Raw genomic sequence first — 22,829 nt, forward strand, 5'->3', positions numbered from 1 at the left:
TTGGGTTACACTTATAGCTCCTGGAACTGATAGAAAATTAGTTAGGCTTATAAACTTCATGCTTGGCTTGCTATTGCTGCTGTGTATCAAAAGGAAAAGTAATTTCCTGGCTAATTCTGGAAGCGTCTAGGAACTAATACTGGCATTATGTCTGTTAAGACGATGATGGTAAGTGCATGGAAAATATTTTCTATTACAGGGGAAGCCTAGTGTCTGTGGTTTGACTTACCAGATCTTATTACAACAACGCAAAATGCTCCACTTACTGAACCTTTTTATTATGCCTCTATATGGTCTTAAAATACTAGTACTTCACACTTGTTTTCTTCATCTGAAGATTGCCAGGCCCTTTTTAACAGTGGAGTAAATATTTGTATTCCTGTTTCAGAGATAGGGAAACTAAGGCACAGAGAAGTTAAGTAACTTGTCCAAGATCACATGCCAAATCAGTGGAAACTGAGGGCTGGTCTACACTACGGGGGGAAATCGATCTAAGATACGCAACTTCAGCTACGTGAATAATGTAGCTGAAGTCGAAGCATCTTAGATCGAATTACCTACCGTCCTCACGGTGCGGGATCGATGTCCGCGGCTCCCCATGTCGATTCCGCTACCGTCGTTCAGGTTGGTGGAGTTCCGGGATCTATAGGAGCTCATTCGGGGATCGATATATCGCGTCTAGGTGAGACGCGATATATCGATCCCCGAGAAATCGATTGCTACCCGCCGATACGGCAGGTAGTGAAGACGTAGCCAAAGCCCTTCCTAATCATTAGACTGTACTCCATCCTCATGAACTGCTAATGTGTTCTTATGTGTTAACTATGTCCCTTTGGGCACTGCTTTTTGAGCCTTCTTAAAGACCATGTCCACACTGGCAGCTGAACCATACTAGCTACAAGTTTAGACTGTGCTCCAAAAGATCCTGCAGTGTTTCCCTCACCAGAATGGAGACGGATTGCTTTTTCTGAGCACTGTGTTTGCAAATGAAATGACTGCCCATCTTCCCTCCCCACATCCCAAACACCTCCCACTCCACAAGGTCTGTAATACACCTCTTGGACAAAAAAATCCTTGACCTCATTGGTCAGGAAAATCATGCTAGAACCTCACTAGTAACAACTCAGTTTAAAATGGACACATTGCCTTAAAAACTACAAATACAAACAGAACAACCGAAAGTCTATTTATTGTTTACTTGCCTGTTAAACCTTGAGTTTAGGGCTCTGTTCCCCCTACGCAGAATGGCAAACTGGGGATCCTGACATTGGTTCTATTCCTGGCTCTGTCACTGGCTCACTGTGTGACACTGAGTAAGTCACTTAATCTCTCTAGGCCTCAGCTTTCTCATCTATAAAATGGGGATAATCATATTAACTCACCTTGCAGGGATCTCATGATTAATGTTTTCTAAACATCTAGGCTGTTTGGGACAGGGACTGTCTTTTTGTCCTGAGTTTGTAGAGCACCTAGCACAATAGTGTCCTGGACTATGACTGGGGCTATGGTAAATATAAATAAAAAAGCTTTTTAAGATCCTCAGCTGTCTTTTTATTATTTTATAAGTGCGAAGTCTACATAAACTGGGGTCTTTGCAAGTAAAGAGCCTTTCCATTCAGCTTTAAATTGTACCTGAGTCATAAATTTTACACTTGTATTGTGCTAATGAGCTGGGATCTCAAGGAGCATATCCCTAATTCTGTTGAAGAGCCTTGAACAAGGCCTGAAACCAGGTGCTCTGACACAGTGACGTGCAATGAAATTGTTGAAAGCACGCATTGACTTTTTTGGGGGAGGCTATGCTCCCTAATTATTCAACAATCCCCTGATGTGCCCAAGTCCACAGCCTACGTCCAGCGCTGCATTCTATGTGCAGTGACATTTTACAAAAAAATAATATTAAGCACTGGGCTGGAGTCCAACATATTCTGAAAATGATTTTTCATTGGATATGTTTCTGCTCTGGGTCAATGGCTGGTTTATTTCCTATTTCTAAACACTCTGTCCCAGATCTTTCCTTCGATGATGAAAGTTTGTTCCACCAGCTCATTAGTTCACCCATTCTGATTTCAGTGGAAGAGCGAAGAAATATACAGATTGTTGAAGCTGAACATAAGAATGGGTCTGACCTATGGTCCATATCGTCCAGTCACAACTTCTGGCATTCAGAGATTTAGGGACACCCAGAGCATGGAGTTGTGTCCCTGAACATCTTGGCTAATAGCCAATGATAGACCTATCCCCCATGAACCTATCCAATTATTTTTTGAACTCAGTTATACCTTTGGCCTTCACAACATCCCCTGGCAACAAGTTCCACACATTCACTGTGCTTTGCATGAAGAAGCACTTCCTTATGTTTGTTTTAAACCCACTGCCTATTAATTTCATTGGGTGACTCCTGGTTCTTATATTATGTGAAGGGGTCAATAGCACTTTCGCATTCACTTTCTCTACACCATTCATGATTTTATAGATTTCTGTCATATTCTCCCGCCCCCCAAGTCACTGTCTTTTAAATCTCTCTTCATATGGCAGCTGTTCCATACTCCTAATCATTTTTGTTGCCCTTCTTTGCATCTTTTCCAGTTCTAATGTATCTTTTTTACAATGGAGTGACTCAAACTGCACACTGTATTCAGTGTGGCTGTACCATGGATTTATATAGTGGCATTATGATATTTTCTGTCTTATTATGTCTCCCTTTCCTAATGGTTCCTAACATTCTGTTAGCTTTTTTGCTGCCACTGCACATTGAGCAGATGTTTTCAGAGAACTACCCACGATGACTCTAAGATCTCTTTCTTGAGTGGTAACAGTTAATTTGTATAGTTAGGATATATTTCCTAATGTGCATTACTTTGCATTTATCAACACTGAATTTCACCTGCCATTTTCTTGCCAAGTCACTCAATTTTGTGAAATTCCCTTTGTAACTCTTTGAGTCAACTTTGGACTTAACTAGTTTGAGTAATTGTGTATTATCCGCAAACTATGTAACCCATTTATCCCTTTTCCCAGACCATTTAAGAATATGTTTAATAGCACTGGTCCCAGTATTGATCATTGCAGGAACTTGCTATTTACCTTTCTCCACTGTGAAAATTGATCATTTATTCCTACTGTTTGCTTCCTATCTTTTAACCAGTTACAGATCCATGAGAGCACCTTCCCTCTTATCCCATGACTGATTATTTTGCTTAAGAACTTTTGGTGAGGGACCATGTCACAGGCTGTCTTCCTTGAGTGCTCCTTTAGCACCTTGATCACGGAGTGGCCCCATGACTGTTTGGCAGCCTGCCTGCTTCTGATGAATTTTTTGGTAGTTCAAAAAAAAAGCAAAGATGCTGATAAGGGAGGTGGAAGATTATTTCAAAAGCCTGATTCCCTGCTTAAATTATCTAATTGCCTTCTCAATGGTGTCATAACAGTGTGGTGCTGTGATAAAATTAAACTTTTGCTAATTAATGAATACATTCCTCCTCACCAAATTCCCTGAGCAGTTTCATATGGCAATAGTGCTCTTTCCCACTTCTCACCCTAAATTGTTCTGTAATGTGGCTGTGTTCTGTTAAGTAAATGTTGTGTTCCTCCCCAGGGGTGTCTGTTCCTCGATGGCGGCTGAAGTAGGTTGGGTAGACACATCGCACAGATATTGTAAACTTGCTACCAGTCCACTCCCAGATCTAATTTCAAAGTTAAGTTCCACATCCTTAAAGCCCACAATGGTTTATGGCTTGCCTATGTCAGAATGTCTGTCAGTGTGCTCTCCACCATGTCATTCCAGGAAGCTGTGGCTGACAGAGGCCAGGTTCTGATGTGCGGGGGCAAGGGACAGGCTCTGTGTGTGTCCGTGTCCATCCAGGGGGAGGGTCCCTAGCCACAGAACTCCCAACCACAGAAGATCATAATTATCCCCATTTTACAGATGGTGAAACTGAGGTACAAAGTGACTTGCTTAAAATAATTAAAATTCATGATTAAAATTCAGGCTCTAAGTCTTGGGCTTAGATTACACCATTCTCTCCGTGGAGCTAACTAACCCTCCTTCTCCAGCCCCACTCACTTTGAGGACTTTGCTGACTCAGAATGCTCTGACAAGCTGACAGGAGAGACTGGGTGCAGATTACCATTTTGGCTTCCTCCGCTGGAGTCACTTGGTGCTAGGGGAGGGGGATGCGACTTCTCCATCAGCACAACAGGAGATGGCACGCCAGCTCCCGGCACAGTAGGGATGTAGTAAGGACCTGGGATGGACGTAACAGCAGATGGGTATCCAGCTTTTGCAGCCTTGCCTGCTTCATACACTGAAAAGAGAACAATAATTAGCAACAAAATGCCATTCCTTCCCCTCCAAAGTGGGAAGGGATAGCTCAGTGGTTTGAGCATTAGCCTGCTAAACCCAGCATTGTGAGCTCAATCCTTGAGGGGGCCACTTAGGGATCTGGTGCAAAAATCAGTACTTGGTCCTGCTAGTCAGGGCCATCTTTAGGCCAATTCAGCCAATTCCTGGGAATAGGACCCAGCACCTTTTACATTTTTTTACTTACGCCAGCTGAGGTCTCCTCCGGGGTCTTCCATGGCCCCGCTCCCCTGACCAAAGCACCGCAGGGAGCATGGCTTCCCTACAGCCCCGCTCTCCCGGCTGGAGCTCCACAGCCCCGCTCTCCCGGCTGGAGCTCCGCAGCCCCGCTCTCCCGGCTGGAGCCCCAGCCGGAGCGCGGCAAGCCCCACAGCCCCGCTCTCCCGGCTGGAGCCTCGCAGCCCCGCTCTCCCAGCTGGAGCCCCAGCCGGAGCGCGGCAAGCCCCACAGCCCTCCTCTCCCGGCTGGAGCCCCGCAGCCCCGCTCTCCCGGCTGGAGCTCCGGCCAGAGTGCGGCAAGCCACCCAGCAGCCCCGCTCTCCCAGCTGGAGCCCCGCGCCAGAGCGCGGCAAGCCGCCCAACAGACCCACTCTTCGGCTGGAGCCCTGGCCAGAGCGTGGCAAGCCCTGCAGCCCCGCTCTCCCGGCTGGAGCTCCAGGCCCTTTAAATAGCCCCCAAAGCCCTGGGATAGTGGGGGGGCTCCAGGGGCTATTTAAAGGGCTGGGGCTCCAGCTGTCTCTGCCACCCTGGCCTTTAAATAGCTGGCCGGAGCCCCGCAGCCCCCATGTATTCTCCAGGGCTCCCGCGGCTATTTAAGAGGTCCGGGGCAGGTCAAGCAGGGGAGCCCCGGGCCCTTTAAATAACCCCCAGAGCCCTGGGATAGGGGGAGGCTTGGGGGCTATTTAAAGGGCCAGGGCTCCAGCTGCCTCTGCTGCACCCCCTGCCCTGCCCACACCAGCCCTGCCCCCCCTGCCCACAGCCAGCCCCTGCCAAACCCCCTGCCCTGTCTCCAGCCACCCCCTGCCACACACCCCTATGGCCCTGCCCAAAGCTAGCCAGCCCCCCACACAGCCCTGCCTGCACCAGCCATGCACACCGTGCCCACACCGAGCCCCAAACCCCCTGCCCTGTCTCCAGCCAACCCCGCTGCACTCCCCCGCCTGAAGCCAGCCAGTTCCGCACTCCTCTGTCTCCAGCCCTCCCAACCCCTGCTGCATCCCCCTGCAGCCCTGCCTGAAGCCAGCCCACCCCACACCCTCCTGTCTCCAGCCAGCCCTGCACCCCTTGCCCTGCCTGCAGCTAGACCCTACCTCCAGTCAGCCCCTGCCCTGCCTCCAACCAGCCCCATGTCCACTGCTGCCCTGCAGTTCCCAAGGCAGTAACCCTGCAAATCTGCTTCAATGAGGGGGGCAGGGAGCAGCTGGGACCCACACATGTGCACACCCGCAGGGAGTGGCAGGGACCCACACGTGAAATGGCAGTCATTAATAAGCAATCAACAGCATATATGATGCAATGTACATAATATATAATTGTATTATTTATATAATTATGGAAAGTAAATACTACATGGAAGAAATGAAAGGCTTTTTTTTACATGTTTTTTTTTTTAAGTCATCCCTGCCAGGGCCCCGCCGAAAATGTTCGAATTGGGCCCTGCACTTCCTAAAGCCGGCCCTGCTGCTAGTGAAGGCAGGGGGCTGGACTCAATGACCTTTCAAGGTCCCTTCCAGTTCTAGGAGATTGGTATATCTCCTATTATTAAAATAACGCTCCTGCTTTGGATTTTGGTGACTGCCCAGCAGGAGGCATCTGGTGTGTTACGAATGGAACTCAAGAGCCAGTGGATTTCTCTGAGCTTAAAAGGAGTTCCAAAAATGGTAAGGGGCAGCTTATTCTCTGCTGATGGCCCTCAAAAGCATGGTTAGTCAAGGTCATTCAGCACATAAATCTAGGCTCCACTCAATTTCTTGTTTGGATTTGTAGCAGTTCATCCTGAAGACCAGAATGGGACTCTCAGCAAACCTGGCCTGAGGTTTGGGTTTGCAGTGGAACCTGGCCTTGTTGCAGGTGTTTTGCATGACTCTAGTAGGCAGCTGCTTTGCAACGTAGGAAAGACCCATAGCAGAATGCTCTCTGCTCTGCAGCCATAGCACTTTCTAACAAACACAGCTGACAGGACTGTGGCTTCAGGATGGGGAATGTGACATTAGAGGAGCAGATACAGTTGCCAGAACCTCGCTGGCAGGAGACTTCTGGGAATTACATTCTTAATTAACTCAGAGCATTTGACCATTAAACTATAGGTTGGCTGCTTCATTCTTAGTAACAGGCAATCTTTAGTCAAGTGGAGCACTCAGGATGGGGAAAGGTATGAGCAGATTTCCCTCACACATAGCAAAAGGGATGTGGGCGGAAGCTTCGCACTTTGGTCCCAGATCACTCACATGCCCGTGGACAGCAGCAGGAATCTGGACAGCAGGGGCAGCGGACGTAGCAGCAGCAGCTATGTGGGCAGCACTGGCACCAGCAGATCCCAATCAGGAGAAAAAACAGGAAAGCCCCCAGGATCACCAGGCCCACAAACACCCACTCTGGAAACCAAATGAGAACAAACGGTCAAAGGACACAACACCTGGGAAGGACTCCAGCTGGAGGGATAGGGAGAGAACAGGCATGTGGGCTAATAGAAGGAGCAGGATCTCTCCTGGTGAGAAGTAAGGAGACAATAGGTCCCCCATACACTCCACACTGCAATCAGAGGTGTGATTGCAACATGTGTAGAAATACTCAAGCTGGCTGTCATTTACCTAGCTCGAAGAACAGCAGCAGTGAAGCTGTGGCAGCACGGCTGTACAAGCCCAACCAGGACCCTGGGTACGTACTCGAGTGGCTAGCCCGTGCTGCCACAGCTTCACTACTGCTGTTATTCAAGCTAGCTAGATCAAAGCTAGCTTGGGTACGTCTATATGTCTTGCAGTCACATCTTGGAGACAGAAGGTGAGAAGCATGGAGACAGGCTCCCTCTCACTGTGCTGGACAGAGGAGGTGCTTGGGAGTGAGCAGGATGGAGGCACTTGTCCTACTTTGTTCTTGTGGGACAGAATACCCTTTGGAGTTTGAGGTTAGAGACAGACCTAGACAAATATCATAAAACATGCTACACAAACATTTGTTTTCTCCAGCTGCGTTTGTGCCCTGTTTGTGCATGCTCTACCCCAGCATTCTAGTTTTAATTACACAAACGGTGGCAGAAAACATACTATAAATAGCCCGGTAAATGAACCAAACAAGGCTCTGCCTGCTCCTTCACTACTAGGCCCACGCACACAATTATTATTGTAAATGTACTTGGAGAATATTATATTCAGCGCTGCATCCAGCCAGAAAATCTGACAGCAACCACATTTTTCTACCATTGATGCCTCAGGAGAGCTTCACGTGGCCCAGAAAGGAAAGGACTAAAAATGTGCTATCATTCCCTCATCTCCCTTATCCATCCCTCTCGAAGAAACTTAAAGGCACAGTGGGTTTTTTCAAGTCTTCATTCTTTTTAAAGGAATGACATTCATCCAGTCAAGGAAAAGAAACAGTATCATATGACACAGGCAACCAATCGCAACTCAGCAACACAGCTCAAATTTAAAATCTCTAAGAGCAGTTACCCTCAGTGTTTCGCAATCAATCCATAAAGAAAAAAAAGCCTGTGGGGAAAAAACTCACCAAATCAATATGAAAAAACTGGGATCTACCTGCAGACATTCCAGGAGCAGGAAAAGAGGCTAGATTTATTAAGTACATTATAGGTTGCAACTCAGCCCTAGCAAGTGGATGTTTGGAGTCAGTGCTCCTGTCACAGGGGCCTTGGAGTTATAGGGAGGTCTTTGCTGCGTACCAAGTGCTGCGTACCTTATTGCTTAAGTAATAAGTATAAAGAAACAGCAAAAGACGCTGCTGGATCCATTACAGACATAAATCAAGGCGTTTTTCCAATGAAAAGTGTGATTCTATAATCCTTTTCCCGATACAGCCATTGTTATTTCCTCACACAGCAATTCTGAATATGACCAAATTCATATAAACATTAAGGTTACTGTGGTTACCATGTTTGAGTTGCTAAGTGTCCCCACAATCAGGAAACCTATCCATAAGAGGGTGTGTGTGTGTGCGTGTGTGTCTTTTGTCACTTAAACCTGTTCTCTCCTTACCCCTCCAGCTGGAGTCCTTGCCATTGCCTTTCTCTATTGTCACTTAAACCTATGCAAAGCAGGTATAAAAAGCTACCTGATGAATATGCTAGCATTATACATCCACTTTGCACAGGTGTAAATGGAGACAAAAGGTGCAAGGAATTGGAGAATCAAGCCTTGTTGAGTATATTTGTTGAAATGACTCCTCCTACTACACTGAATCCTCTGCTGGCTCTAATGTTATGGCTAACATTAGAGGTCTTTACCCTCCTTTCCACGTGTGTGTCTGGGACAGATTATTCCCCCTTCATGTGTACTTAGAGCTGTTCTTGTGTATGAAAGTGTGTATAAAAAGTCTGTTTTGTGGGGAGAGACGCACTTTGGTTTAATGCCCTCAGGCTACAGTCATTTCAGACGTACACAGAGCTGAATGCTTTCTCATCTCTTCCGTCTGAAAGACCATCTGATGTAGAATCTTGGACTAGATCCTCTACAAGGTTGGGAAATGCTTAAAAGTGGGATCCCATTAGTTTGGATAGTTGTGCAGTCTAGAAAATCCTCAGGCCCCACCCCAACTATCTGTAGCTAGATTCCCTGATAACGTAGCATTGCTGCACAAAATAACAGCTCCCACAGTCAGGTTTGGCGTAGTATCCCTCCTTTAGCAGGATGCCACATATGTGCAGCCTTTGGTGGCTGATTTTCATAACAGTATCCCATAATACTGTTAGGCCTTTGAAGAGTACTTCTTGAGGACATGCAGAGGTGCATCCACACTGTACTTTGTAGACATACAAGGGTGCCAAGATATTACAGTAAGGACAAAATGGAGTTGCCACAATCATGTTGGTGTGTGAGCACACAGGCATACAGCTTGATATAAAACCTCCCGTAAACAGACTTTTCCATTCTAGTGCTGGACCTGTCTCTCTCAGCTATTTCTGTCTTTTGCATCCCTGTGTTACAGCCCCTCCCTATCCCTAGCATGAGGTTTGATATTTCTCAGTGCAATAGGCACTTCCAACAAGCGACAGTTTATCACAGAATACAGGAGACACACACAAGTAAGAAAGAAATTAATGTGCAGTGCAGCAGAGGGACGGACAAACAAGGTGAGAGGGAGGGTGGGTCAATAAAGGGTTAAATGACTGAATACCTGGCATAATCTCCACAGCAAAACTGGGCAAGAGATCAGCAAGCAGCCCTGTCCTGCCTAGAAAAGACAGAAGGAGGAGAACAGGGAGAGAGGTTACTGCAGGAAAAACATGCTCCCCAGCCCCTGCCTGAGCTTTCAGCCCTCTTTCTCAACATGGGATCGACCCACATATGCTCTGTGAAGTGAACTGTATGGCTCAGGGATTTCATCGCCTCCATAATAATTGGCCCTGCTCAATGCCTGGTGGCTGTCTATGTATCTGTCTGGCCTTGATTTGACCAACTGGGCTGAGGGGGAGGGAGAGAGTCAGGAATGGAGCCTCTCCAATCTAGGGAGAGGCTTGCAAGAAGTGGGTCCGTTCAGCATGATTACAAGGTGATGCCTGCAGGGTACTGTTCAACAAGCATGCACACTACACTTAGGCATGCACGTTCACACTCAAACACACTCATCTGGGGGCTTGAGTGATTCAATTTTTAAAAAATCATTTTACTGGCATAAAAAAAGGGAGAGCATGCAAAAGACCAATACTGTCTGGATTAGAAAAGTGTTGACCTCAATGCCCCCTGCAAGTAAGCCACATACATACAGTACATGTACGTGTAATGTTTTTCCATATGGGACACTGCAGCTGCACAGAGAGGTTCACAAGAGATGCCATAATGACTATGGGGGTGGAGGTATGACAGGATGGCTCTATAACTGGGTGGATGCTTTGAGATATGGAGCTGATATCCAAGTGAAGCAAACTTTGGGAGAGGGATAGCTCAGTGGTTTGAGCACGAAGCTGCTAAACCTAGGGTTGTAAGTTCAATCCTTGAGGGGGCTGCTTAGAGATGTGGGGAAAAATCAGTACTTGGTGCTGCTAGTGAAGGCAGGGGGCTGGACTTGATGACCCTTCCAGTTCTAGGAGATAGGTATATCTTTGTGATTATTAAACCAACCAGGAATGGATTTCTGTAAAACCTCTTGCATTTTCCATTTGAATTTACAGTGAATGCAACAAACAAAATGCAAGCCCTAAGGGCAACTTGGTACCTATTTGTTTGGGAACTGAATGTATGAAATGTTGCTAATGAACAGCATATGTCAAGAATGTTGGTAAAGTATACTACAGGCATATATGTATATGCCAGAACATATACAGAATGCCCCTGCATGCATCTATGCTGTGTGTATTTTTATATAGCATCAACAGTTTGCTAGGTTATTTACAGATATGCAGGAAGGAGAAGAGCTTGCAATCTGAACAGACACATATGGGGGATGGAAAGTAAGGCAGGCAGCCAAGTGTAAGGGCTGGTCTACACTACGGGGGAAAATCGATCTTAGATACGCAACTTCAGCTTCGTGAATAATGTAGCTGAAGTCGAAGTATCTAAGATCGAATTACTCACCCGTCCTCACGGCACGGGATCGATGTCCGCGGCTCCCCCTGTCGATTCCGCAACTCCTTTCGGGTTGGTGGAGTTACGGAATCGATATAAGCGTGTTCGGAGATCGATATATCACGTCTAGATGAGACACGATATATCGATCCCTAAGCAATCGATTGCTACCCGCCGATACGGCGGGTAGTAAAGATGTACCCTAAGTCAGTGAAAGGTGGTATAAAGTCACCTTTAACAACCCCGCCCCCGGGTTCTGCTCTGAGCAAAGCTCAAACACAGTGATTAACTGGACCCAAAATCTTTGGTTTCTCGTCTCTCCCTGAAGCATGTTAAAATCAACCAGAATCTCACTCTCCACTTTTTCACTGCTTCAGTGGAGTGTCTAGAGAGATCAAAAATCCACACAAATGATTGCTGGAGCCACAAGGAACATTCTAAATTCAGGCAGCATTTTGCAACCTGTTGCAACTAATCAAGGCTGTTCTGACACTCACTGTAAAACCATCAGTCCCAATGAGCTGTCAGAGTCTTAGCAGAAGATGTAAAACTGATCCTTCAGATGAAGTGTTCCTTATTCATTACTTTAAAATAGGGTTCTATCCATCAGTCTATGGCAACATTTTCATAAATGTGTCCAAAGAATTTCATGGATTCCAGGTACTTCATTCCCTGGAAGTACTAAATGTCCAGACTATTCTCAGCCAGCATACACATACATCTGTGTCATGTACACAAGACATGGGCCATGCATCGTATGTGTCAGATTCCTGCCAGGTAACTCTTTCATATCACAGGCATGCTCTACACATGCATACCAGATGTATGGCTCCCATCACAAGTATGCTATACTCATACATACTCCACATGCACATCAAATATATGCCTTATTTACACACAAGAATCACATGCATGCAAAATGTATTTTCAGGTACAAACACACATTAACGTTGCATGGCTGCAGAAAGTGTGTCTGCCTCCTGTTTGTTTACTCTGCATGCAGATAGACTGTGTCCCTTGCAGAGACATCAGAAGTATGAGGATGGTAAAATATGAGGCGATAAGAGGGCAATACACCAGTTGGGAGCAGGAACTGGCCTGGGTAACTCCATCTCACAATGTAGCACCTCTCATTTGAAGCCCACCCTAAAACCTGAGCTCCCTGCAGTAGTGCTGGGTTTTATGGATAGGTGCTTCATGGTTCCAAGAATGTCCTGGTAAAACCACAGCAGTAAGATGTGATATGTGGGGGGAGGCAAATGTCAGAAACCATGCTGCTGTTGGAAACCCTAAATTGTTGTGAGGACAAGCAGGACAACCATTCCATGCAATCGGTGCAACAGTTCACTCAGTAGGCCCCTTCAATAAGCACAATGTGATGTGTCTGGATTTAGGAGGAGAGATATCTTCACCACGCCAGAAGGGCAAATAAAGCTGGAATCTTGAGAATTCAGCAAAATTCCCACCTTCGCATCAGCAGGTTCTGCATTGTCTCCCTACTCCTCCCTGTCTGCGTGAGGGATTCAGTCTGTGAAAGAATTCACAAAGCCCTCTCAGGAGAGGCCAATACAGTGAAACCCAGGGCAGAGGCCACATCTGAACCTAAACATGTTGACGTGAATAGCCCAGCCAGCTACCAGAAAACAATACACTGACTGACTGTGCCTCAACTAGCTTTCAGCACTTTGATTCTTTCCCCGGGCTGAGTTAATTCACTGATAACCCATCCCTTCAGTGCCATGTAACTTCCCTCCTTCACAGACCCTCCCCCTGCTCCTCATTTTTAATAATGGCTTTTAAATAGGCTAGGCTGCAGAGAAACACTTCAGCTGACCCAGCCGCTCTTGTTCATACCAGCGGTTACCACAGCAACGGCTGGGGGAGGTAGCACACAGGCTTGTCATGAATGCTCGCTAATTGAAGGCCGACTTTCCTCCCACAGTGATGAGCAACAAGTGAAGCAAAAATATACAGCAAGAGGGAGGGATTAGATGGCTCAAGGGGGCAGGGAGTGAGGTATAACATTCTTTCACCTCTAGGTTTAGCTTGATTCAGGCCCAGAATGGTATTGACAAAAAGTGTCATGCATGAAATGAATTGGGGGCATCAGCCTAGTTCCTAGGGAACAGACCCGCTAGCAGGCCACCCCAAATGGGATTAGCTGCCTGCTGCTCCCATGCTCTGAAGTCTTAATAGGAAATTCAAGGACTGAATAGGTCACAGAGCTGTACTCCCCTCTGCCCCCCCTAGACTAGGTGATCAGTCTGACCCAGGTCAGTGAGGAGAAAGCTCACTGTCCCTGTCCCGTGAATAAACGCCAGCGCTCCATATCACTCTAGCTCCTTCCATTGGCACCAAACTCATTTTTTTAAAAGTAAGCTTGGAAGAGGGAGAGTGGGGGCTAGAAAAGAGCTGTCAAGGAGAAAACAGTTTATTCAAATACCCTGATAAGAGGTCATCCTATTTTGTTGCCTATTTATTATTGCTTGGCCTGTCTCGGAAAGCGACTATGGGCATTTTGATAAATGGACTGAAATGGCTGTCTAGTTTCAATGTGTCTTCCGTAAATGTGTCTGTATCCACAAGGACTGTAACTTCTTATGCTAACACCCCTCAGTGAATCCCAGCAGACACCTCTATGTCTAGATAGCCCAATTTTCCAGGATTGTCCCGGATGGTTTTATTCAAAATAGAAGTTTGTCCTTGTGTCAATAAAAATCTGGGACGTGTTGGCACTGTCTCTATTCCTGTCGCACTGCTGATTATGCTTTCCACACAAGCAACTCCAGCAGCTGCCTCTCAATTGTTCCCCTAATATGCACCTGCTGCCTCTCAGGCACAAGCGGAAGTTATGGCCACTCAACTGCAGCTGAGAGGCACAAAGACTAGAGTGGCAGCACAAGCACAGCAAGGGCCATCACCAAGTGGGAGTAGGATCTTTAGGCCTATAGACAGGCTCTGGTGTAGAAGGACTGGGGAGGGAGAGGAAAATTGGAAATGGAGATAAATCAAGAGAAAGCAGAGCAGACCTGGAAGGTGGAGAAGTAAAAGGGAAGGAAAGAGGTAGGAGGGAGAGAGAAAACAAAAGAACTTAAGAACTTAATATACAGGGTAGACGATACGCCCAGAAGGAGGGGAGCAAGAACTTAGATCTGACCTGGAGCCAGAGGAGACAAATAGCTGAATGGAATGGGGTCTACAGAAAAGAGAGTAAAAAAAAAAAAAAAAACAGAGTTGGAGAAAATAATGAGGGAACACAGGGTAAGTACATCAAAGAGCAGGAGGAGTCAGGGATGGAAGTGAGTGACAATATGTTCCCTTTGGGGGGATTGATGCTCTGGTCCATTCCCCTGCAGCAGCAGAGGGCAGTAGGGGCACAGACAGCTATTTCCTTCCCAGTAGCAGACGAACATGCTATTGTCGTCAACCTGTGTTACACTTAAGGGGCCCTGGCACTTGGAGACTGACCCAGTAGGGGCATCAGAAAGCAGAGTGGAGAAAGCGTGGCTCTCATAAATCGGAGGCTCTTCCAAGGCAGCTGCTGGGAGATTTATTGGGAGAGTGTGGCCTTGTAATGAGTTCCTCCTTGCTCCCTCTGCGAGCGGTAATATTTTCTTTTTTCCCATCCCTCTTTTCTCTGTTTGTCAGTCGGAGGGAGAAACAGAGGCAGCCAGTTCTTGGAGATCAAAGCTTTAGCTGGCAACAAAGACCTCCAAGAAGGCTGTTGCCATGGAAACCTTAGTAGCTGAGGCCTTTTAATCGTGCCATTCTCCTTTGTTAGCAGCACGTGGCTGGGGCTGGCAAATAAGAAGGAAGGGGGGAGGAATCCTTGGCAACAAGTAGCATTTCTAAATGGCATGAAATAAGTACCTGGAGGGTGAAGGGGGCGTTGGACAAGGTTTCAAGAGAGAGGCATGGGTGCGCAGCAGAAGGATAGATGGAAAAGCTACATCACACAGGAGTTTAGCAGGAGAGGACACTCTTGGTGCTCTCTCCTGGCACCACGGCACTCACAGATGCGAGTACAAACTGGTCTCATTTGTCTTGTCCTTTGTAAAATAATTACTCCTTGCTCCTGCCCACTTTATGGTTCTCTGGCCCAGGCAGAGCTACAGGTAAAAAGTCTTGGTTATAAAGCTGCTTGTGGGCCTTCCTGGGCCTCTAGCCTCCTGCGCATGCCAGTGACACTAACACATCTGCCAACTACTGTGGACAAGTAAGCTGGGATGTTACTGGCAGCTCTTCAATGGAATGAAATGATACAGCTGTCATCCTGTCAGGGCAATTTCCCGCCATGAACTCTCCCATCTCTGGATTATAGAAGCTGATGTGGGCTCAATCTCTCTTGGGGCAGAAAAGACTAAAGCTGGCACTGCTTATATCAAGTAAAATAAGTCACCTTATTGACTAAGAACATAGCACAAAGGTCCAACCTCACACACACAGCAGCATGCATTGATTTACACAACCAATACATTAGACAGGTAGGTAGCTATTATTACAATGTGTGTAAGTATACAAGAAGGTATATATATCTACAACTATGCCTCTCTGTGTGTATTTGGCTAGGAAGAATTTGATTTTTAGGCTTAATGAATTTTGACAGGTAAAATTACCAAATTTTAATTTATCAACTTTAAATGTTTGCTTACTAACATGGGATTAAGGAAACCTCATATGCTAATTGTTTAATTTAAAAAGTAATGACTGGAGAAGTCTAGGCTTCTAGGAGATTCATTAATAAAATACTATCTGATAATTGTGTAATTCATGTTGTTAATTGACCTGCCAAATGGAACAGAGAATAAAAGATGTCAACAGTTGTTTAGCAAAGCAGTGTGGTCCATTAGCTAGCGCACCAGATTACCACTTAGGATTCCTGGGCTCTACTCCTGTCTCTTCTAGAAACTCACTGTATGTCTGAGAGCTAGTCAACCTAACTTAATCTGTGCCTAAATTTCCCCAGCTGTGAAATGGGGATCATATTTAATAACCTGGGTAAAGAGCTTTGAGGTCCTCAGATGAAAAGAGCTATAAATAATAATTATTTTATTACAAGTGTAGTACATTCTGTATGTTTAATAGAGACAATGAGTTGGAGCTACAGAAGTCACCCAGCCTAGCTAAAGGGTCTTGATCTCCAAGGAAAGAACATGAATTAAACTAGCATCACCAAAACCCCAAGATGTCATTGCAAGGCACTATATTAGCTCTGACACTGCAGTACGTACAGTGTCTGGAACAGTGGGACTCTGATCTCTGATTCTAGGTGCTATCATAATACAAATATTTAATAATAATTTGTATTAATACTCTTTGAATAGCATCCTGTCCTTATTCTAGAGTGGGTTCACTTGCTCCCAATCTCATTCCTGCCTCTATAGCAAAACACTTTTTCCCCACTGATCCCTTAAGACAGGGGTAGATAAAGGCCCTGATTCAGCAGTCCATGCCCATAAGTGCTTTGCTGAACTTTAGGCATATGCTTAAATCCCACTGGCTTTGCTGAACAGGGGATGGATTTAAGCACATGCTTAAATGCTTTGCTGAATTGGGATCAAAGTGAGAACAGCCAGTGGAATTCTACAGTGCAACCAGGAATGACTCTTATCTTTGGAAGTATGGAAGTGTGCTCCAGACACATTAAAAATCCCAGCCTGGCTGCTCAGATCAAGATGGAAAATTGCAGCTGCAAGCTGCAGTCTCCATAGGCTGTATGTCCATATAAAGATATGCGCAGTTGCAACCTACCCCATTTTATTCAAATTATAGTAGAAGAAGCTCCTGAGCTCCTGAGGTTGCTAATGAAGTCCTTGTTTGGGCAAAGTTTGGGACCTTCTGCCCTTAACTATGTAAATATCACTGTATTTTTGCCGCCTCCCAAATCTTCCAAGTTGTTATTGATGTCAAATTATCTTGTCAAGCAGCATCCTCCCTTTAACCTGCATACTTCCTACTTCTGAGTTTCAAATCTGAGAAATTTCTCCTATTTCCTCTTAAGCACTCATTGGTTTCCTCTCTTATTCTGCCCTCCCCAATTTCCAGTTTCATCGATTGATATGATAAAGAGGTAGAACTCCTGCTCCACTCACAACCTCCAACCAATGTTTTAAAAGATGCAGTGACCCCCAAAATAAACAATGTACAGTGTACTTTAAAAGGAAATGTCAATAGGGAGTAGATCCTGTGCATGACAGGAAACTCAAACTCTCTCAGACATTATCTCTTTACTGTTTCAGCTGCTCCCAATAGGGAGTCAGCCTTTCATCTGATCAGCAAACAGCAAACAAAAATATCTCATTGAGCATCCCCTAAGACTGCAGAAGTTCTCAAATCTACATTTATATTCAGTCTGTCCTTGCAATTCACTAATATCCATAAGAGAAGTGGGATGGAATCAGAATATCCCAGAGAGTTCCAGAATATTAAAAAATGGTATTTCTTTATTGCTAGCTGCCTATCTCCTGCATCAAAGGGCACTGTCTTGCTTTCAGTCACCACCATATTGAGAGCAAGAGAAAGAGAGACAGGAAAAAGAATAAGAAGACCTGGAAGGACAAGGAGACAGGGAGAAGGGAAGATAATTGGGGTGTCACTGATACATATAACTAACGGGCTTGATCATTCTGTCTGATGACCAACACCCAGGAGAGGAGGTGAATGCAAGCTGCTCCAACCAGCCTACGAAGCAGACCAAAGTACACCCAGAACAAGACTGCTCTCATGCTCTTGGAGAACCCATTGAAGTGCACTCTCCTGATGTGCAAGTGCTGCACACAAACAGACAAAGTGCAGCTACAGGAAACAAGCTGCCCGAGCTGCAAGTTCCTTCCCAGTAAAAGCACAAAGGACTAGGGCAGTGTGACAGGATGTATTAACTCCGCACTGGTGAGCTGAGGGTTAAGCAGCTAGTCTGGACGCAAGAAGTCAGCCCCCTTAGGCATGCCCCCAGTGACGGGAGCATTCAAAAGGGAGCAGCTCAGCCTAGTCTGGGCTGACCAAGGAGGACAGCAGTTGGCTGCAGCGGCATTCTGCCAAGAAGCTGCCAGAACCGGGCCTCCTAGCCAAGCCCACTGACCGCAGGAACTGAGGACAATGACTTGCTGCCAACAGGGGAAGGGGCCCCAGAGATGAACCTGGGAGAAAGCCAGAAGGGATCCCGAGACAGAGTTGTGACACTGACGGTGGTTCAGGAAACAGTGGTAGGAAATGACCCAGGGAGCACATAATGATACCAGACCCTAGGCCATATATATGGCCTATGGCTTTGAAAGACACTGGGTCAGAACCAGTGGAGTAGGGTGGGCCAAGGTTCCGCTACCCACTGTTGGGAACTATAGTCACTAGGCAGAGGAGTTCTTGACTCTCACTGTGGAACACTACTGCCAGCCTGGGGCACACAGGCACCCCTGACAGACAGTACAGCAGGACAAGGCTCTTTTCCCCATATAATCTTTTATACACAGGTCCCAAGATTTGAAGCAACATCCATTTATTTAGCCTTCTCCTGTCTCCATGGTAGCACACTGCTTCACCATGGTATCTGAAAAACAGTGCAACCAGGTGGATAGACCACTGGACTTGGACTCAGGAGACTGGGTTTTATTCTAGGCTCTGCCACAGTCCTGCTGTGTGACCTTGGGCAAGTCACTTCCCCTCTCTGTGCCTCAGTTTCCTCATTTGTAAAATGGGACTAATGAAACTGACCTCCTTGGCAAAGTGCTTTGAGATCTACTGATGAAAAGTGCAATATCAGAGCTAGGTATTCTTAATTATATTATTATTATTATTATTTATTATGATACTGAGATTTGGTGGCCAGCTAGGTGCCTTTGGGGTGTGAGGATGAGGCACAGTTAAATACCACGTAACAATATCCATGTTGGCATCACATAATAACACCCATGGCTAGTATCTGGCATAGATGGGCCTAAACTGAAAAGTCTGGATCCAGACCTGGATTTTTAGCAGGGGTCGGCAACCTTTCAGAAGTGGTGTGCCAAGTCTTCATTTATTCACTCTAATTTAAGGTTTCGAGTGCCGGTAATACACTTTAACGTTTTTAGAAGGTCTCTTTCTATAAATCTATAATATATAACTAAACTATTGTTGTATGTAAAACAAATAAGGTTTTAAAAATATTTATGAAGCTTCATTTTAAATTAAATTAAAATGCAGAGCCCTCCGGACCGGTGGCCAGGACCTGGGCAGTGTGAGTGCCACTGAAAATCAGCTCGTGTACTGCCTTCAGCACACATGCCATAGGTTGCCTACCCCTGATTTAGAACAGACCAAAGTTCAGAAGTGTTCAGATCTGGGGTTCTGGCTTGTGTCAAGTACATGGTGCATGATAGTGCCATGGAACTGGACATGGATGTGCCAGTGGTTAATGCTGATATCCCTTGCCCAAGAGCCCACTGTCCACCTCATGTCTGTAGGTGGGCTTTGGCGTGCATTAAAATACATCACTATGCTTATCTTCCATATTGGTTGAGTATTTTTCCTCCAGCACTATCACTTGCTACACTGTCCTCTTTTTAGATGTCATCTAAATACTCATCTGACCCAGCAGGCCAACATATATGTTCTAGTGTGTGCATGTACAGCCTCTACACAAGTTATCTATCCATGTGTTTTAATATGACCTTCACCACAGTAGCAATATATCAATATACAACATACATATTAAGGAAGGTAATATTTCTCCAGAGGGACTATGCCCTCATCACCTGCCACTTCTCTGATTTCAGGTTTTAACTTCTGATTTCTAGGGGATTAATTTAGGCAAACTGTGGCTCATGCTTTAAGAGAAAAAAGTTGGTTTGGGCTGATGTATTTCTAGGGGATTAATTTAGGCAAACTATGGCTCACGCTTTAAGAGAAAAAAGTTGGTTTGGGCTGATGTTTAAAATATTGTTTTCCTTGATTATACTGGTATAAACCCCCATGTGGACATTCTTATTAAGGTACAAGAGTGACTATGCTGGAGTTTACTAAACCAGGGGAAAGGATAGGATAGTACTGGGCTAGAGAGGCCCCACCCCTCAGCAGCTGTAGGGCATGCTCCAGGGGGACAGATAGTTTAAAAGGACGTGGGTGGCCCAGAGAAAGGAGATACAGGCATGGGTGGCAGGTTTGTAGAAATTTTGGTGGTGCCCAGAACCCGCCCCACCAAACTCCGCCCCCCACCTGCCTAAGGCTCTGGGAGGGGCGTTGGGGGGAGGTCTGGGGTGCAGGTCCTGGGCTGGGGATTAGGGTGCAGGAGGGGTCCAGGGTGCAGATTCTGGAATGGAATTTGGGAGCTGGGTGCAGGTTCTGGGCTGGGGCAGGGGGTGGGTGTGCAGGAGGAGGTGAGAGGTGCAGGCTCTGGGATGGAGTTTGGAGGTGGGAGGGGGTGCAAAGGGAGAGGGTGCAGGCTTTGGGAGAGAGTTTGAGGGCAGGAAGAGGTGTGTGGGAAGAGGGAGTGGGTGCAGGCTCTCAGAGGGAGTTTGGGGGCAGGAGGGGTATGTGGGAAGGGTGAGGGGGTGCACGCTCTGGGAAGGATTTTGAGGATAGGAAGGGGAGCAGGGTGAGGGTGTGGGGCTGAGGGTCAGGGGTTTGGAGTGTGGGATGGGGCTCAGGGCTGAGGCAGAGGATTAGGGTGCAGGGGGATGAGGGTTGGGGCTGAGGATGAGGGGTTCATGATGCAGGAGGGGGCTCAGGGCTGGGGCAGAGGATTAGGGTGTGGGGGGATGAGGGCTCCGGCTGGGACTGAGGATGAGGGGTTCATGATGCAGGAGGGGGCTCAGGGCTGGGGCAGAGGATTAGGGTGCAGGGGGATGAGGGATCTGGCTGGGGCTGAGAGGTTCATGATGCAGGAGGGGGCTCAGGGCTGAGGCAGAGGATTAGGTGGAATGTGCTACACGGGCAGCACAAGCAGGCACGGGAGATGCGTGAGCCAATTTCTTCCAGACAGGGAAGTGGCGGGACAGGGAGGAGACCCACGGGGGCCGGGGCCCGCTCGAGGTAGGGCCAGGGGAGAGACCCAGCTCCAAATATTGGTGGAGCAGAGCCCCCAGCCCTGAATATTGCTGGAGCTCGGGCACCAAAAAAGAATATAACCTACTGCCTATGGATACAGGCTGTATCAGGAAGTGAGACTGATGCCTGGAGCTATGAGATGAATGGCTCCAGCACCGTTAAGGGCACTCTGGGAGCAGTGATCCAGGCCCCCCTTCTCTTTGGGAGTTGAAAACTCACAAGAGGCTTTGAAGAACTGGGCAATGTTCCACTGGCAGACTAAGCAGAAGTGACCTGTGTGGAGTATATCTGGACATGGACCAAACAGTGGTCTGGACACTGTAATGCCTCTCTTGAGTCAGGACCTGGTGGAGTGGATGGGCCAGGTCTCCTTACCTGGCACCTCTGCACCTCTCAGATGACAAAACTCTAAGGGGAGTGGAAGGGACTTTCCGGAGAGAGATTGAGACCTGCCACATATGACCCAATTGGGGCTAACGTGGCCACTCACACACAGGTGCCGACTCCGTGGGTGTGTAGGGGCTGGAGCCCCCTGGGAAAAAATTAGCGGGTGCTCCATACCCACCGGCAGCCAAGCTCCCCCTCTTCACTTACTTCTCCCTGGTGCGCCACATCCCCACTCCTCCCACTTCCTCCCAGCGCTCCCCGCCCCAGCTGCCTAACAGCTGTTTGGCAGCACTTAGGACTTTCCAGGAGGGAGGGGAAGGAGCAGGGACGCGATGTGCTCAGGGGAGGAGACGGAGAAGAGGGAGGGCAGGGGTGAGGACTTGGGGGAAGGGAGTGGAATGGGAGCAGGAAGGGGGCAGGGCTGGGGTGGGAAAAGGCGGGGGGGTGGGACTTTGGGGAAGGGGTGGAATGGGGGTGGGGCGAGGGCGGTGCTGGAGCAGTAAGAGGCGGTGCAGGGATGGGGCCGGGGAGCCGAATACCCACGGGCAGACGGGAAGTCGGCGCCTATGAATTCACATGTTCCTGGAATACCAGACATTCTGGTGCTTCCGGGAATGGTGTGGGTCCACCCTTGCTTGCGTGACCTTGTACACATGGTGCGTGAGAGGTCACACTGCACAGGGGACTCTATTCAGAAGAGCGCCCTGTGCTGCTGCGAGCGGAGTGGCATGCTCTTCAAAATAGAGTCCCTTGTCCAATACCAGACAAAAACAACTCCGGTATTGTCCCAGTATTGAACAGAGGACAAACCAGCCAAAAAGAGGACTGTCCAGTATAAAACTGGATGAGTGGCCTTCCTAGATGGGGCCTGCTGTAGAACGATCGGGCCAGAAAGAACCACAGAGCCACTGCCTGATCACTAGGCTGGCTGGCTGTCTATCAGACAGGGGCCTTTCCCCAATATGTTGCTTTGGAAACAGTTTCAGTTAAACCAGAAAAGCCCATTTTTATTCCAGAATAAATGTGTCCACATGAGGAAGTGTACCAAGTGTAACTACAGAAGTTGAACTATAGTGATATAATTATATTGGTATAACTGGAAAAATCTCCCATATAGACAAGTCCTTATAGCAAAAACTGGTGCCCTCTCAATTCTTCTTCAGGGATGAGCTTCCAGACAACCTGGGAGAACATTAGGGGCTGCCCACCCCCATTACAGATCTCAGTGCAGCAAAAAACAGTGCATTTGGGATCTATTTAATGTGTATTTTAAAAAGACACAATCTCATATTTTTTATTTGCTAGCATTTTATCACTTTAAATCTT

At 47.0% G+C, this 22,829-nt stretch overlaps 1 protein-coding gene across 7 annotated transcripts in view; it reads right to left on the reverse strand.

Moving 5' to 3' along the window:
* Window positions 1-22,829, reverse strand: part of ILDR2 (immunoglobulin like domain containing receptor 2) — a 52,655-nt gene that overhangs the window by 13,579 nt on the left and 16,247 nt on the right. For 4 of the 7 annotated variants that reach the window (XM_030580939.1, XM_030580927.1, XM_030580947.1 and 1 more), the window contains exons 4-6: window positions 9,709-9,765; window positions 6,810-6,956; window positions 4,131-4,307 (exon numbers count right to left, since the gene is read on the reverse strand). In XM_030580939.1, coding sequence (XP_030436799.1) covers window positions 4,131-4,307; window positions 6,810-6,956; window positions 9,709-9,765 — 381 coding nt within the window. The remainder of the gene's footprint in view (window positions 1-4,130; window positions 4,308-6,809; window positions 6,957-9,708; window positions 9,766-22,829) is intronic. The other 3 variants (XM_030580957.1, XM_030580977.1, XM_030580967.1) reach the window with 1 other exon arrangement.

This window comes from Gopherus evgoodei, chromosome 1, assembly GCF_007399415.2.
Source record: "Gopherus evgoodei ecotype Sinaloan lineage chromosome 1, rGopEvg1_v1.p, whole genome shotgun sequence".
NCBI classification, from domain to species: Eukaryota; Metazoa; Chordata; order Testudines; family Testudinidae; genus Gopherus; species Gopherus evgoodei.